At 53.3% G+C, this 17,152-nt stretch overlaps 2 protein-coding genes across 2 annotated transcripts in view; both read left to right on the top strand.

The window, feature by feature from the left end:
- Window positions 1-41: 41 nt before the first annotated feature.
- LOC105482901 (PAXIP1 associated glutamate rich protein 1) lies at window positions 42-5,013 on the top strand. The gene is made up of 3 exons (XM_011743358.2): window positions 42-1,033; window positions 1,240-1,322; window positions 4,526-5,013. Exons 1-3 carry the CDS (start codon window positions 552-554, stop codon window positions 4,723-4,725), a joined length of 765 nt encoding a protein of 254 aa, XP_011741660.2. The 5' UTR covers window positions 42-551; the 3' UTR covers window positions 4,726-5,013.
- A 284-nt stretch (window positions 5,014-5,297) lies between these two features.
- Window positions 5,298-17,152, top strand: part of MV (major vault protein) — a 28,863-nt gene continuing 17,008 nt past the window's right edge. The window contains exons 1-3 of the mRNA XM_011743359.2: window positions 5,298-5,406; window positions 16,060-16,219; window positions 16,428-16,623. Coding sequence (XP_011741661.2) covers window positions 16,095-16,219; window positions 16,428-16,623 — 321 coding nt within the window. The 5' untranslated portion in view covers window positions 5,298-5,406; window positions 16,060-16,094. The remainder of the gene's footprint in view (window positions 5,407-16,059; window positions 16,220-16,427; window positions 16,624-17,152) is intronic.

Here is a 17,152-nt window from a genome sequence, read left to right as displayed (position 1 = left end):
GCGCCGTCCCGGTGGCCATCTTTACTGTGGGCTGAAGCCTGCGCGCCTACTCGCGCATGTGCAAGCCTTCCCTCGCTTTCCTCTTCCAAGTAGCCTAGACTAGAGCAGAGCCTCCCGCGCCATTTCTGTGCGCCTGCGTAGTGTGACCCTGCGCAGCCTGGGAGGCGGGTCTTAGCTCCAGGTGCGTACGGCGGCTGACTTGACGTGGCCCACAATTGCGAGGTCTGGGGAGAGGGCGCCGCGTCCAGGTGTGGAGAGAGGCGGCGTGGAAGCGAAGAGTAGCCCGTCCCTCTCTTTCCCCTTTCCCCCTTTCGGAAAGTGGTTTCTGCGGGGCCCGGGAGCGTCGGAGTACCGGACCTCGATCCACGGGGTGGGGTCCTTGGTGGGGACCGAGCGCCCCCTCCCGGGGACGGGCGGTCTGGCCGCGGCGTCCCCTGCGGGAGCCTGATTGGCTGGAGACTGTCTCGAATCCCCCGGGGAGCCCGATCCCTGGGGGACCCTGGCTTCGGACTCCAGCAGCTGTCATCGCAGGGTCCCTGCCCTAGTGGCCTATGTCCCTTGCTCGGGGCCATGGAGACACTGCGGCCACCACGGCGGCGCCTCTGTCTGAAGAAGGGGAAGTGACCTCCGGCCTCCAGGCTCTGGCCGTGGAGGATACCGGAGACCCCTCTGCCTCGGCCGGTAAGGCCGAGGACGAGGAGGAAGGAGGCCGAGAGGAGACTGAGCGTGAGGGGTCCGGGGAAGAGGAGGCGCAGGGAGAAGTCCCCAGCGCCTGTAGGGAAGAGCCTGCGGAGGAGGACTCCGATGACTGGTGCGTGCCCTGCAGCGACGAGGAGGTGGAGCTGCCCGCAGATGGGCAGCCCTGGATGCCCCCGCCCTCCGAAATCCAGCGGCTCTATGAACTGCTGGCTGCCCACGGTACCCTGGAGCTGCAGGCCGAGATCCTGCCCCGCCGGCCTCCCACGCCGGAGGCCCAGAGCGAAGAGGAGAGATCCGATGAGGAGCCGGAGGCCAAAGAAGAGGAAGAGGAAAAGTAAAGACACACTCTTACACCTTGTCCATGGGCTGCTCCCCTGATGGCGGGAGGAAATAAGGAGGGAAAATGTGGGACCCTGGAACCTTTGAAAGTGGAGGGAGGGAGGGAAGCCAGCGGGGGAGGAGGAACCGGGCAGGGGAGAAGCACAGGTGTGGGTGGGAGGGAGAACCGCCCTCACCCTTCACTCTGTTCACCTGTCCCAGACCACACATGCCCACGGAATTTGATTTTGATGATGAACCAGTGACACCAAAGGACTCCCTGATTGACCGGAGACGCACCCCAGGTACAAACGAGAGGGGACAGTTGGGGGAGGTGAAGGGCCTGGGCTCAGTTACCCAAGATCGGCTCCCCTAGAGGCCTTTGCTTGCTGCCTCAGCTGCCACACAACTTACAGCTTCAGGAGAGAGTATTCACCCAGTAGCACTATCTTTATGACTTAGATTACTACCTCGTCTTCCTTTTTTTTTTTTTTTTTTTTTTTTGAGACAGAGTCTAGCTCTTGTCTCCCAGGCTGGAGTGCAATGGCATGATCTCGACTCACTGCAACCTCCGCCTGCCGGGTTCAAGCAGTTCTCCTGCCTCAGCCTCCCGTGTAGCTGGGATTACAGACGCATGCAACCAGGCCAGGTCAATTTTTGTATTTTTAGTAGAGACGGGCTTTCACCATGTTGGCCAGGCTGGTCTCGAACTCCCGACCTTGTGATCCCCCCGCCTCGGCCTCCCAAAGTGCTAGGATTACAGGCATGAGCCAATGTGCCCGGCCTCTCGTATTCCTTTAAGAAACAATTATAATACAAAAAGTTAGCCGGGCATGGTGGCAGGCACCTGTAATCCCAGCTACTCAGGAGGCTGAGGCAGGAGAATCACTTGAGCCCGGGAGGTGGAGGTTGCAGTGACCTGAGATCACACCACTGCACTCCAGCCTGAGCAACAGAGTGAGACTTCGTCTCAAAAAACACAATCACGGCCGGGCGCGGTGGCTCACACCTGTAATCTCAACACTTTGGGAGGCCGAGGTGGGCGGATCATGGTCAGGAGATCCAGACCATCCTGGCTAACATGGTGAAAACCCCATCTCTACTAAAAATACAAAAAATTGGGCCGGGCACAGTGGCTCACGCCTGTAATCCCAGCACTTTGGGAGGCCGAGGTGGGCGGATCACAAAGTCAGGAGATCGAGACCATCCTGGCGAACACGGTGAAACCCCGTCTCTACTGAAAATACAAAAAAAAAAAAATTAGCCAGGCGTGGTGGCGGGCACCTGTAGTCCCAGCTTCCAGGGAGGCTGAGGCAGGAGAATGGCGTTAACCCGGGAGGCAGTAGAGCTTGCAGTGAGTGGAGATCATGCCACTGCACTCCAGCCTGGGCGACAGGGCGAGACTCCGTCTCAAAAAAAAAAAAAAAAAAAAAATTAGCCAGACATGGTGGCAGGTGCCTGTGGTCCCAGCTACTCAGGAGGCTGAGGCAGGAGAATGGCGTGAACCCGGGAGGAGGAGCTTGCAGTGAGCTGAAATCGCTACTGCACTCCAGCCTGGGCGACAGAGCGAGACTCCGTCTCAAAAAAAAAAAAAAAAAAAAAGCACAATTACAGATAATTCCTTTTTTTAAAAAACAACTAGTCATTGATTGTGGAAAATTACAGATAATTTTATCATGTTTCCCATTCCCAGAAGTCCAAGTCCTGGCCTTTCAATATTATCTAGATCCGCATCCCTGTACCACCACGTACATCCTCTAATTACACCAGTGACCCCATTTCCCACCCCATATGCCTTCCTAGAATTTACTCTCAGTCATGCCTTTTTTTCTTTTCTTTTCTTTTTTCGTTTTTTTTTTGGGGGGGGAGAGACGGAGTCTTGCTGTGTTGCCCAGACTGGTTGGTCACCAACTCTTGAGCTCAAGTGATCCACCCGCCTCGGTCTCCCAAAGTGCTGAGATTACAGGCATGAGCCCCTGCACCCAGCCTAGAGCCATTCTTTATTTCTCTCTCTTTTACCTGAACATTCACACCAGCAAGTCTTGGTAGCTATAAGATGTACATTTCCAAGTACCTCTGCTACTCTCCACTTTCAACACCACATCCCCATCTAAGCCACTGTCTTTCTTGCTTAGATAGTTACAGTAGCTCTTAACTGGGCTCTCCGCTTCCAGTTTCTGCAATTCAGATGATCATTTAAAAATATAAATCGTGTCATTTTTTTTTTTTTCTTTGTGATGAAGTCTTTCTCTGTTGCTCTGGCTGGAATGCAGTGGCATGATCTTGGCTCACTGCAGTCTCCACCTCCTGGATTCAAGCGTTTCTCCTGCCTCAGCCTCCTGAGTGACTGGGATTATAAGCACACATCACCACGCCTAGCTAATCTTTGTATTTTCTAGTAGAGAGGGGGTTTCACCATGTTGGCCAGGCTGGTCTTGAACTCCTGACCTCAAGTAATCTGCCCACCTTGGCTTCCCAAAGTGCTGGAATTACAGGCGTGAGCCGCTGTGCCCAGCCATAAATGTCACTTTTCTTGTTTTTTTTTTTTTTTTTTTTTTTTTTGAGACCGAGTCTTGCTCTGTCGCCCAGGCTGGAATGCAGTGGTGCGATCTCAGCTCACTGCAAGCTCCGCCTTCCGGGTTCACACCATTCTCCTGCCTCAGCCTCCCGAGTAGCTGGGACTACAGGTGCCCGCCACCAGGCCCGGCTAATTTTTTGTATTTTTAGTAGAGACAGGGTTTCACCATGTTAGCCAGGATGGTCTCGATCTCCTGACCTCGTGATCTGCCCGCCTCAGCCTCCCAAAGTGCTGGGATTATAGGCGTGAGCCACCGTGCCCGGCCTCATGTCACTTTTCGACTTAAAATTTTCCAAGGGATTCCATCTTGCCAGGGAAGAGCATGTCAAAGGAGAATCCAAGCGCTTCTCCCGCCACCTCCAGTTCTCTGCACTTTTTTTTTCTTTTTTTGGAGATGGAGTCTAGCTCTGTCACCAAGGCTGGAATGCAGTAGCGCGATCTCGTCTCATTGTAACCTCCACCTCCCGGGTTCAAACAATTCTCCTGCCTCAGCCTCCCGAGTAGCTGGGATTTACGGGCGCCCACCACCACGCCCAGCTAATTTTTTGTGTTGGCCAGGCTGGTCTCAAACTCCTGATCTCGTGATTCGTCCACCTTGGCCTCCCAAAGTGCTGGCATTAACAAGCGTGAGCCACCATGCCCGGCCTGCACTCTTCTTTGAACAGAATTCTGTTCTTGTCCTAGGGCCTTTGCTCTTGCCATTCGCCTGTCTGGTGTCTCCCTGGTCTTCACATTACCTGTGCCTTCCTGTCATTCAGGATCTTTGCTGCTCACTCTCTCTGAGGTCCAACCCTGAACCTCAGGTCCTCCAAGACAGAGGCCTGGGGACCTGCATGTTTAACCAACTCCCCAAGTGATGAGTGAAGTCCAGGCAGGTCTGGTGCACACCACCTCCATCTCTTCCATGTATCTTACCTTCCCCTTCTCCAGGAAGCTCAGCCCGGAGCCAGAAACGGGAGGCCCGCCTGGACAAAGTGCTGTCGGACATGAAGAGACACAAGAAGCTGGAGGAGCAGATCCTTCGTACTGGGAGAGACCTCTTCAGCCTGGACTCGGAAGACCCCAGCCCTGCCAGCCCCCCACTCCGATCCTCCGGGAGTAGTCTCTTCCCTCGGCAGCGGAAGTACTGACTCCCACTGCTCCTGCCTCTAGGCTGCAGTGTCTGTACCTGCTGGGGCCTGGGCCCTCCTTCCCCAGCCCAGGCACTGAGAAACTTGGGAAGAAGAGAGAAACCTCAAGCCCCCAAACAGCACATTGCAGGAAAGAGGAAGAGAGAGTGTGAGTGTGTGTGTGTGTGTGTGTTTTCTGTTGAACACCTGTAGAGTGTGTGAGCATGTGTGTGTGTGTGTTTTCTATTGAACACCTATTCGGAGACCTGGACTGAATTTTCTGAGTCTGAAATAAAAGATCCAGAGCTATCATCTCTTAAAAGGAGGGGCTGTAGCTGGAGCTCAACATTTAGGCCCCACTTCAAGGGAGAGGCAGAATTGTATTCACCCAGATTGGAAAATGAATGCCAGATGGGCAGAGGCGCACCTGCCCCATCTCGGGCCCTCCAACCCCTCCCAGTCCCACTCCAGTGCAGGCAGCTGGCTCCGAGGCAGAAACTCATGAGCACGCAGGGAGCAGTGCGCCCTCAGCTGCAGCAGAGGCAGCCCGGAGGATAAAATGAGAACCAGCTGCACGGGCTCTTTAACTCCCAAGCCCCACCCCTGGGCCTGGCCTGCCTTGCCCTGCTGGGAAGTGATCCCCTAGGCTGGGTGAGAGTTCCCCATCCGAGGCGTTGGTTGCAGCTAGCTGCACTTCTAGATGTGAGTACGTTGTACTAGCCCCCCAAACCCCAAATCAGGGGCAGATCTTTGTATCCCTCGAGGCTCTCTTTATTCCTGTCTTGCTTTCAAGGGCCTTGCTTCTGCTGGGGCAGGGAAAACATGTCTGAATCAGAGCGGGGAAGGAGGATGGGCGGTGGCTTTGCTTTGGGAGGTTTCACTTTCCAATAGTTGGGGTTTTCTGGGTTTTGAAGTAAAGGCAGATTAACTCACCAACACCATCCCCCACCCCCTGCAACTCTCGGGCCCCTCTCTGACTTCAGGGTCCCACATGGGAAATCAGGTGGGGGACCTTACAGGGTCATTCAGACCCCATCTTAGTGCTAGATCGGTGCTTGCTCTACTTGCCTGCACTGTCCTGGGACCTGGGCTCTGACCTGTCCCCATTCAGGGCCCTTAACTGTGACAGATAAGGTTTGTTTCTGCTCCACGCAGGGCTGGGCCAGCTGTTGGCCTCCGTCAGTCATTCAGGAAGTCATTAGAGTGATTTCCAGAAGGTGTAGAATTTAGTGGCCAAGGTTCTTTCCTTTTTGGGAGGAGAAAGTGAAAACTAGGATGCTCAGCTGGACCCACCAGCCTGAGATTCTGGGGAGCTTAGAGCTGTCCCTTGGGAGTGAAGCACTTGGGGGTGGGGGTGATAGCGAGGCTGATGGCCCCTGTGTTCTCAGCTCTCCGCCTGGGTGGCCCCTGGGTGATGGGGGAAAGGCCGGCTGTCACGTGGGGTATCAGGTGGCTCTCAGAAACTCCCTTGGCACACAGCACTGGGTTGGCCCTGGGGTGTGGCTGTTTGGGCAAGACAGCCCTCTGTAGCCTTGAGCAGGTAGGGGGGCCACCTTGAGTGGGTGGCCCAGAGACAGCCTCAGGCCTCCAAGGTAACGGGGTGCTCAGGTTATCTTGGGTGCCGCCTTCCCAGGTTGTGGGGGAGCAGAGGCTGGGCGCTGGCTCAGCTTGTAGGAAACACTCACCTTTGAACTGCCATTGGCGCCATCTGGGCAGTACCCCGCCCCACCCAGGTCCTCTAGTCCTTATTCTTGGCTTAGAATCTTCCTGTTTCTGCCTGAGAAGCCACTGCCTCCTAGTTTGTGGTCTCTACAGTCATACCCAGATTAGACTTCCGGCTCCATCCTTTGATAACTGTGTCCTCTTGGGCAAGTTTTTTAACTTCAGGTTCATTGTGAGGATAACATGAGTCAGAGGACACTTAACACTGCCTGGCACAGATTAAGCTCATTGGAAATGGGAGTTGTTACTGGGGGGCGTGTGCCTGGAACACAGGGAAAGAGGCTCTCTCCTGGAAACCTAGACCCAGTGGGTCAGAAGTGAGGCCTGCAAAAAGCAGCGGGAGCGGGATTAAGAATTCCAGCCCAGGCCGGGCGCGGTGGCTCAAGCCTGTAATCCCAGCACTTTGGGAGGCCGAGACGGGCGGATCACGAGGTCAGGAGATCGAGACCATCCTGGCTAACACAATGAAACCCTGTCTCCACTAAAAATACAAAAAAAAAATTAGCCGGGCGTGATGGCGGCGCCTGTAGTCCCAGCTACTCGGGAGGCTGAGGCAGGAGAATGGTGGGAACCCGGGAGGCGGAGCTTGCAGTGAGCCGAGATCGCGCCACTGCACTCCAGCCTGGGCGACAGAGCGAGACTCCGCCTCAAAAAAAAAAAAGAATTCCAGCCCAGGGCTGGGTTCGGTGGCTCAGGCACCCAGCATTTTGGGAGGCCAGGGTGGGAGGATGGCTTGAGGCCAAGAGTTCCATGCCAGCCTGAGCAACATGAGACCCTTGTCTCTGTTTTGTGTGTGTGTGGTTTTTTGTTTTGTTTTGTTTTTAAAGAATTATAGCTCAGTTCTATGATTAGGCAAGTTTAGAAAATAATTAATGAAGATCGAGGTTCTGAAGCCTGGTTCCTGGGTCGCTTCTGATCTAGGAGGTTCTTGCCTCTGGTGACTGGTCTTAATTGGCAGGGGTGGGAGGAGGGAGGAAGGACAAGTGGAGGTCTGGGCTGGCTGAGCTGTTCTGTCTCCCCCTCACCTCCCAAAGGCCACCAGGCTGCTCCCCTTCCCACAAAGTGGCCCAGTTAGACTGGAGCTCACAAACAATTTCCTTGGGAAGAATCGTTCCTAAAACTGTGCTGCTTAAAAACAAAAAAACAAAAAAAAAACGTGAGACAGATTCTCAATTTCCATTAATGGTCTCCTAAAGGGGGTAAACCAGGAAGCCGCTGGGTGAAAACAGGCTGCTGGCAGTTCCTGAGTCATGTGACCCATTCTCTAAAGACTACAATATTTAAATCAGTGAGAAACTCCGTGAAGTTGTGTCCTTGTTTATACCAAACTTCATGTGCCTTTTCCTGAACCTGAAGCTGTGGTAAGGTCTGGGGGCGGGGCCAGGTCACCGACCTCGCCTCCAACCTCAGGACGGCCTGGAGCAAGAGCCCTGGGGTTGGAGACAAAGGAGGCTGCTTGGACCTGGGTAAGAGAAGGGGCTGGAGGAGAATGAGTGCAATTCCCTGCCCTTGATGAGCAGCCTGCAATCGGAGCTGTGTTTTTGTTTTTGAGACAGTCTCTGCTCTGTCCCCCAGGTGGGAGTACGATGACGCAATCTCAGCTCACTACAATCTCTGCTCCTGGGTTCAAGCAATTCTCCTGCCTCAGCCTCCTGAGTAGCTGAGACTACAGGTGCCTGTCACCATGTACGGCTAATTTTTGTATTTTTAGTAGAGACGGGGTTTCACCATGTTGACCAGGCTGGTCTCGAACTCCTAAGCTCAGGCGATCCTCCTGCTTCGGCCTCCCAAAGTGCTGGGATTACAGCCACAGCGCCTGGCCTGGAACTGATCTTTATCCTCCTCCCAGTTCCTACTGTGCACCAGAAACCTTCCAGTCTCTAATACCTTTGACTTGAAGCAGTCACTTTTTTTTTTTTTTTTTTTTTTTTTTTTGAGATGGCCTCACTCTTGCTCAGGCTAGAGTGCATTCCTGTGCTCCATTTATGGCTCACGGCAGCCTTGATCTCCCAGGCACAGGCAATCCTCCCACCTCAGCCTCCGAAGTAGCAGGGACCACAGGTGTGCACCACCACACCTAGCTAATATTTTTTATGATTTTTGTAGAGACAGGGTCTCGCTATGTTGCCCAGGCTGGTCTTGAACTCCTGGCCTCAAGTGATCCATCTCGGCCTCCCAAAGTGCTGGGATTACAGGCGGGAGCCACCAAGCCTGGTCAACAGTCACTTTTATTCTCACTTCACTGGAGAGGAAGGCTCAGAGGCTAGTAAGTGGCCCAGGAGCATGCTGTCAGTGATAAAACCTGCTGGAGTGATATTTTCCCACTGGCTCTCAATCCCGGATATATATTAAGAGTCAGAGGGAGAACTTTTAAAAATAGCAATGCATGAACCTCACCCGGACCAATTAAACAGAATCACCGGAGACGGGTAGCTTTAAAAAAGATCTCCAGAAGGCCGGGCGCCTGTTATCCTAGCCCCTTGGGAGGCCAAAGTGGGTGGATCACTTGAGGTCAGGAGTTTGAGACCAGTCTGTCCAAAATGGCGAAACCTTGTCTACTAAAAAAGTACAAAGTTACCCGGGTGTGGTGGGGTGTGGTGACATACGCCTGTAATCCCAGCTACTTGGGAGGCAGAGGCAGGAGAATTGCTTAACTCGGGAGGCAGAGGTTGCAGTGAGCCAAGATGGCACAATTGCACTCCAGTCTGGGCAACAAGAGCAAAACTCCATCTCAAAAAAAACAAACAAAAAAAACCAGATTTCCAGATGACCAGTGTGTAGCCTGGGCCAAGAGTCTCTGCTTTAGACCAGAGTTGCTCAGACTTTAATGTATGTGCAAGTCATTGAGGGTCGAGTTAAAATGCCGATGGATTCAGTGGCTCTGGGGTGGGGCCGGAGGCTGCATTGCTAACAAGCCTCCAGGTGGTGCCACTCTGCTCACTGCAGACTTGGTAGGCAGTGTGGTCACTTGGTCAATTGCTATTTAAGACTCACTAGTGGCCGCAAGTGGTGGTTCACACCTGTAATCCTAGGACTTTGGGAGGCCGAGGCAGGCAGATTGCCTGAGCTCAGGAGTTTGAGACCACCCTGGGGTGAAACCCCATCTCTACTAAAATACAAAAAATTAGCCAGGCTTGGTGGCATGTGCCTGTAATTCCAGCTACTCGGGAGGCTGAGGCATGAGAATTGCTTGAACCTGGGAGGTAGGTGGACGTTGCAGTGAGCCAAGATTGTGTCACTTCACTCCAGCCTGGGCAACAGAGTGAGACTGTCTCCAAAAAACAAAAAACTCAGTATATCAGCTACTTACAGTTGACCCTGAAGATCTCTGGGAAGTAGTGACTCATGACTCGTTTATTAAGTTTTGCTGTAGCAGAAGTTTACTTTTGAGCCAAGAGTCTGTGCCCCGGTCTCCCTCCCCCCCGCCCCGCCTTTTTTTTTTTTTTTTTTTCTTTCTTTCTTTAAAGAGATGGGGCCTTGCTATGTTGCCCAAACTGGTCTTGAACTCCTGGCCTCAAGCCATCCTCCCACCCTCGGCCTCCCAAAGTGTTGGGATGACAGGTGTGAGCCACCTCTCTCAGGCAAAAGCCCCTCTTTTAACTAGACAATGAACCTGGTTTCTGCTTTGGACAGGCTATTTAGTTCCTGTCCATTTACCCTCGTGGTGGGAGAGACCCCGGTGGGATTTGGGGTGAAAGCTGGCTGCGGTTCTTGCAGGAGCCTCATGACCCCTGAGGGAGGTGTGATCAGGCAAGACTGGGCATCTATACTGAGAGCCGACTAGGGCAGGTCTCAGAAGCAGGGACTGAAGGAAGATGGGTGGATGAGTGGATCTGGGGAGCAGGGACCAAGCCTGAGGGCTGGGCAGAGCTTTCCAAAGGTCAACACAATCCTTGCTATTGTCTTTTAAGGGCCCTGATCTATTTTAAGTAAAATGCTCTAACTGCGCATGTCATCTGGAAGGAAACCACAAAAACCTCAATCTGAGACTTGTCACCAACATGCTGCCTGAGTCAAAGGGTTTCCCTGGCTCACCTCCATGAATGGCGAGGGTAGAAGGCAAGACCTGTCCTGGGTGAACCTGGCGGGTGGTCTAGGCGGAAGGCCCAGGTTTAGGGCATGGCAGGTGGGTGGTCAGGGAGGTGAGGTGGGGTCCTGGTGCTGACGCAGGGGCAGTTGCTGAGGGCTTAGCCTCAGAACAAGCCAGGAGTCCAGCCGTGAGGATGACTCTTGCTGAGTCACTGAGCCGGGCGAGGCGTTCAGCCCACCTGATTGGGTCCAGCTGGGGCAGCAGATGGTGGAGAGGCCTCAGCTGTGGGGGGCGTGGTGGGGATCATCCATCGATGAGCCAATGGAGGGCGTTCCCAGAGCCTGCTTCCAACCTTGCACAGCTTTCTAGAGTTCAAATCTTCCCGGGGGGCCTCAGAGCCCTGTCCATACCTCCGCTTACAGCCCCAGCTCTTCCTCTTCTCCCATCTGGTTTCCTGGCCAGGTTTCGGCCCTGCAGAGAACCCTCCAAGGGAGCAGTGGAAAAAGCTTCACCTGGCAGTGAAAGCCCTACTTGCTGTTCCATCCCTGCAGCTGGGGTGAAACAAGACTTGCCACTGACCAGTAAATAACTGAGGCTTAAACCAGCATGCCAGGTCAGGCAGGGAGCCCCCGGCACTGGTTATATTCCCCAGATCCCTCACTGGATAGGAAAGTTGGGCCTCAGGCACTCTTCCTCCTCTGCAGTCAGAGTGCAGATTAAGAGCCAGGCTCTGTTCTGAGTGCTTTATGTGCTAACTCGGTTGATGATGATATCCATTCTCATTTTGTAGATGAGGAAACAGGCACAGGGTGGTCAAGGGACTTGTTCAAATCACTGATCCCATAAGGTTGAGAACCAAGATCCAGGCATCCTGGCTGGGCGTGGTGGCTCCACCTGTAATCCCAGTGCTTTGGGAAGCTAAGGCTGGATGATTGCTTAAGGCCGGGATTTTGAGACCAGCTTGGACAACAGAGACCTTATACCCACAAAAAGTTAAAAATTAGCTAGGCGTGGCGGTACGTACCTACAGTCCCAGCTACTCAAGAGGCTGAGATGGGAGGATCCCTTGAGCTGAGGAGTTCAAGGCTACACAGTGAGCTGTGATCACTGCACTCCAGCCTGGGCAACAAAATAAGACCTTACCTCAAAAAAAAAAAAAAAAAAAGGGCCGAGCGCAGTGGCTCACGCCTGTAATCCCAGCACTTTGGGAGGCAGAGCCAGGTGGATCACAAGGTCAAGAGATTGAGACCATCCTGGTCAACATGGTGAAACCATGTCTCTACTAAAAAAATACAAAAAGTTAGCTGGGCATGGTGGTGGGCACCTGTAGTCCCAACACTCGGGAGGCTGAGGCAGGAGAACGGTGTGAACCTGGGAGGCAGAGGTTGCAGTGAGTTGAGATTGCACCACTGCATTCCAGTCTGGTGACAGAGTGAGACTCCGTCAAAAAAAAAAAAAAAAAAAAAACCAGATCGCCTGTAATCCCAGCACTTTGGGAGGCCGAGGCGGGCGGATCACAAGGTCAGGAGATCGAGACCACAGTGAAACCCCGTCTCTACTAAAAATACAAAAAATTAGCCGGGCGCGGTGGCGGGCGCCTGTAGTCCTAGCTACTCAGGAGGCTGAGGCAGGAGAATGGCGTGAACCCAGGAGGCGGAGCTTGCAGTGAGCCGAGATTGCGCCACTGCACTCCAGCCTGGGCAACAGCGTGAGACTCCGTCTCAAAAAAAAAAAAAAACAAAAAAACAAAACAAAAAAAAAACCAGATCTAGGAGTCCCAGCCCTCTGGACTTTCCAGAACAGGGCCCTGTATTGTGGAGTAACTGGGGGGTAGAATCAAAGGTGAGCAGGATGGGGCAATAGGAAGAAAAGACAAGGTCCCCATAAGAGTGGCAAGAGGAACAGAGCCAGGAGATCGGAAAGCAAACCCCTGTATTCCCAAACCGCAGAAGAGGTTAGACAAGCCACCCTCCTCCGAGCCAAGGGAAAGTAACTTTGAGCAAAAATGAGCAACAGAAAAGTATCAAGGTCAGAACCCATACAAAGTTGCAAGATGAAAGAATGAGCAGCAGAATAACCTCCCTGTGATGTGGGAAGTGTGCCAGGAAAACAAACCCAAACTGTAACCTCTTTCAGAATGAGGCAAGGCAGTGAGGAAACTATATAAAAACATGAAAACAGCCGATGAGAGCTGTAGGCCGGGGCAGTCTGGGTCGGAATGGGTGCCCCGAACCATGGGACCGTGAGGCCTCTCTAGAAAGACAGGACCAGGCATTCCACCAGGGTTCTAGTCCCGACAGTACCACTAACTTGCTTGTGGCCTTGAAGGACTCATTGTCCCTGTCTGGGTCTCAACTATTGAGAGCTCCACGATCAACCAGCCATATTTGGCAATTTAAAATTAGCTGGGTATGGTAGCTCACACCTCTAATCCCAGCACTTTACGAGGCTGAGGCGGGAGGATTGCTTGAGCCCAGGAGTTGGAGACCAGCCTAGGCAACATAGCAGCACCTTGTCTCTGCAAAAGAAATGAAAAAATTAGCTAGGCATGGTGGCACGTGCCTGTAATCCCAGCTACTCAGGAGGCTAAGGTGGGAGGATCGCTTGAGTCTGGAGGTTGAGGCTGCAGTGGGCCATGATTGTGCCACTGCACTCCTGCCTGGGCAACAGAACAAGACCTTGTCTCAAAAAATGATTTTAAAATTTAGTTCCTCAGATGCAGTAGCCACATTTTATTTATTTTTTTCCGAGACAGAGTCTTGCTCTGTCACCCAGAACTGGAGTGCAATGGTGAGATCTTGGCTCACTGCAACCTCTGCCTCCCGGGTTCCAGCAATTCTCCTGCCTCAGCCTCCCAAGTAGCTGGATTACAGGCATGTGCCACCACGCCCAGCTAATTTTTGTATTTTTAGTAGAGACAGGGTTTCTCCACGTTGGCCAGGCTGGTCTCAAACTCCTGACCTCGTGATCTGCCCGCCTCAGCCTCCCAAAGTGCTGAGATTACAGGCATGAGCCAGCATGCCTGGCCACTAGCCACATTTTAAGTGTTCAGGAGCCACATGTGGATGTGGCTAGTCCAAAGACAGCACAGATTTAGAATATTCCCCATCATTGTAGAAAGATTTAGAATATTCCTCATCAGTGGACACTGCTGAGTTAAAGGGGTTTTGTTGTTGTTGTTGTTTTGAGATGGAGTCTCGCTCTGTTGCCCAGGCTGGAGTGCAATAGCACGATCTCTGCTCACTGCAACCTCTGCCTCCCAGGTTCAAGCAGTCCTCCTGTCTCAGCCCCGCTAGTAGCTGGGAATACAGGCACCCACCCCCATGACCGGCTAATTTTTATATTTTTAGTACAGACAGGGTTTTGCCATGTTGGCCAGGCTGGGTCTTGAACTCCTGACCTCAGGTGATCAACCTGCCTTGGCCTCCCAAAGTGCTGGGATTACAGGCGTGAGCCACCATGCCCAGCCAAGTTAAAGGGTTTTTAAACAATAGCCGGGCAGTGCAGTGGCGTGGCTATAAGGCAGCAGGGGGTGGTGAGGACTGTGGTAGGTGGGAAAGTTTGTATTCCATCTAAATGGGGCAGCTGCTGCTTGACTGTAGGCTGTATTGCTGGTCTTCTAATTCTTCAAGTGAAGCAGGAATTGGGATTTTGTGAAGACTCACAATTTCTAAACAAAAAGTTGAAATTTTATAGATTGTGAGGCTCAAGTGTAACTCCTCTTGGGCTGTATCCAGCCTTGATTCTGTAATTTATGGCTCCTGCCTGTTTGTCCTCGGCCAGGCCACTCCCTTCTTCCCTTCACTTGTATTTTTCACCTGGGGTTGGAGGCTGGGTAGGTGGTAGAATTGATGAGGAGCTACTTTTTTTTTTTTTTTTTTTTTTTTTTAAGACAGAGTCTTGCTCTGCCTCCCATAATGCTGGGATTACAGGCATGAGCCACTGCACCTGTCCTAGCCAGACATTTTTGAGGCCACCACCAGACAAAAGAGGCTCCTCATCGGCCAGGTGTGATGGCCCACGCCTGTAATCCCAGCACTTTGGAAGGCAGAGGCAAGAGGATTGCTTGAGGCCAGGAGTTCAAGACCAGCCTGGGCAACATAATGAGAACTCATCTCTACCAAAAAAAAAAAAAAAAAGGGCTGGGCGCGGTGGCTCATGCCTGTAATCCCAGCGCTTTGGGAGGCTGAGGCAGGTGGATCACGAGGTCAGGAAATCAAGACCATCCTGGCTAACACGGTGAAACCCCGTCTCTACTAAAAATACAAAAAATTAGCCGGGCGTGGCAGCAGGCGCCTGTAGTACCAGCTACTCAGGAGGCTGAGGCAGGAGAATGGCGTGAACCCGGGAGGCGGAGCTTGCAGTGAGCCAAGATCGCACCACTGCACTCCAGCCTGGGTGACAGAGCGAGACTCCATCTCAAAAAAAAAAAAAAAAAAAGCCAGACATGGTGGCATGCACCAGTAGTCTCAGCTACCCAGGAGGCTGAGGCATGGCTTTTGTGAGCTATGATCGCACCACTGCACTCCAGCCTGGGTGACTCCGTCTCAAAAAAAAAAAAAAAAAAAGTCTGACCTGAGTCTCTTAAGGATGAGGCCCTAGAGCACCTAGTAAACTTGGTCCCATTTGTGTGACTCAAAGGGACTTGTCCAAAGTCCAAGGGGTGCTGGGGGCAAGGGTGGGGCTTAGGTAGGCATGTAACATTCCTGAACAGGCCAAGCACTGGGTGAAACCACTCAGGATTCAGAAGCAGGTGGGATGGGGTGGTTGGAACATGATAATCAATCATCCCCCTTCTCCTTCCTTTCCACCCCACCCTTGCTCACAACTGTAGGAGTTAAGGGTGGGAGAGAACTGGGGAGGAGGCGGCCAGAGTGATTTGCAGTGTTACTAATGCAGCTGGTTCTATGGAAGCCTCAGTTCTGTCTGGGATCCCTTTCGTGAGCAGTGGACTAGGTCTTCACATTCAGCCCAGGATTACTACAGCATAAGAACGGGGGAGGAGCATAGACACAGCTCATGCAAACATCCCTTTTGTTTGTTTATGGCTGAATCCTAGCCAATGGACTACCTGAGGCATACAGATATTCTCTGGCTGTGGGCTGACATTTGAATACAGCTGGGGCCTCAGGATTCTCTGAAATAAAGGGCTGCCTCCCTCTGGAGGAGCCAGGCAGCTCCTCGGAGCAGCTGCCCATTGCGTGCTGGACAAGGCCATGTCACTGCCTCCATGGCTCCCCAGTCTCCCAGCTTGCTGTATCTCTCCACCTTAGAGACTGGGAGTGCCTTGATCTGAAGCTCTTTGCAGTGCTGGTGGCAGTGTAGGGGAAAGTAGTTGATGGGAGCAAGGGAAAGGAATTGGCAAGGAACCCTGGGCCTCTGGCTCACTGCATCAAGCCGTTCTTTACGGTCACGATGGGCTGTGTCGTCTTGGGTGGGGTGAAGACAGGGAGCGGTGGGCATGTGGATGCGGACAGGGAAGGGTGCAGTGACCTGGCTGGAGGAGGTAGGGCCGTATCCCACCCAGAGCCTGTCTCCAGACTCATGACTGCCCCATCCCAGGCTCCCTGGGTTCATCCTGTGTCCTCTCCCCCACCTACCAGTCATCTTCTGGTGAGCCCTGGGCTTAGGAGTCACCATGGCAACTGAAGAGTTCATCATCCGCATCCCCCCATACCACTATATCCATGTGCTGGACCAGAACAGCAACGTGTCCCGTGTGGAGGTCGGGCCAAAGACCTACATCCGGCAGGACAATGAGAGGTGGGTGTGGGGGTTGGGCTGTGGGGGAGCCTTAGGGATGTGGGGACCCATTGGTCTGGCTGGCATGATGGTCCTTTTCCTCCTCCCTGTTCCCAAGCAGGAATGGCCCTCGCTTGGGTGATAGAGAGGTTTCTCTCTTATTTGGTGTCCCCTTTGGTAGTGGGAGACCTGGTCCCAGGTCCCCACACCTCTTCTCATCTTCCTGCAGGGTACTGTTTGCCCCTATGCGCATGGTGACCGTCCCCCCACATCACTACTGCACAGTGGCCAACCCTGTGTCTCGGGATGCCCAGGGCTTGGTGCTGTTTGATGTCACAGGGCAAGTTCGGCTTCGCCACGCTGACCTCGAGATCCGGCTGGCCCAGGACCCCTTCCCCCTGTACCCAGGGGAGGTGCTGGAAAAGGTACCTGGCTTCCTGTCTCCCTGTGCCCCATCCTGCCTGTCCTCCACCTGCCTTGGGCTCTGTACTGCTGCCGCCGCCGCCTTCTTTTTTTTGGCGGGGGGGGGGGGGGCAGAATTTCGCTGTTGTCGCCGAGGCTGGAGTGCAGTGGCATAATCTTGGCTCGCTGGAAGCTCCACCTCCCGGGTTCAAGTAATTTTACTGCCTCAGCCTCCCAAGTAGCTGGGATTACAGGTACCCACCACCACGCCTGGCTAATTTTTGTATTTTTCGTAGAGACGGGGTTTCACCATGTTGGCCAGTCTGATCTCGAACTCCTGCCCCAGGTGATCTGCCCGCCTCAGCCTCCCAAAGTGCCGGGATTACAGGCATGAGCCACTGTGCTCAGCCTGTACTGTTTTCTAAAGGGAAAACAAACCAGGGCAGTGGGAGGGGTGGGGAGAGAGATTTGCTGGCTCTCACCAAGGGTGGAATTGACTCACTGTACTTCCACTCACCTCCAGCCACCCCCGTCCTCCACACATGCCCCAAA

Source organism: Macaca nemestrina, chromosome 18 (assembly GCF_043159975.1).
Source record: "Macaca nemestrina isolate mMacNem1 chromosome 18, mMacNem.hap1, whole genome shotgun sequence".
Lineage (NCBI taxonomy): Eukaryota > Metazoa > Chordata > Mammalia > Primates > Cercopithecidae > Macaca > Macaca nemestrina.
This window is presented reverse-complemented; position numbering and strand designations above follow the sequence as displayed.

Excerpts from the sequence above, each read along its gene's own strand:
- LOC105482901 (XM_011743358.2), top strand. The coding sequence starts at position 552 with ATGTCCCTTGCTCGGGGCCATGGAGACACTGCGGCCACCACGGCGGCG. Across the intron at positions 1,034-1,239 it reads AAAGAAGAGGAAGAGGAAAA|ACCACACATGCCCACGGAAT; the intron begins GTAAAGACACAC and ends CACCTGTCCCAG. Across the intron at positions 1,323-4,525 it reads TGACCGGAGACGCACCCCAG|GAAGCTCAGCCCGGAGCCAG; the intron begins GTACAAACGAGA and ends CCCCTTCTCCAG.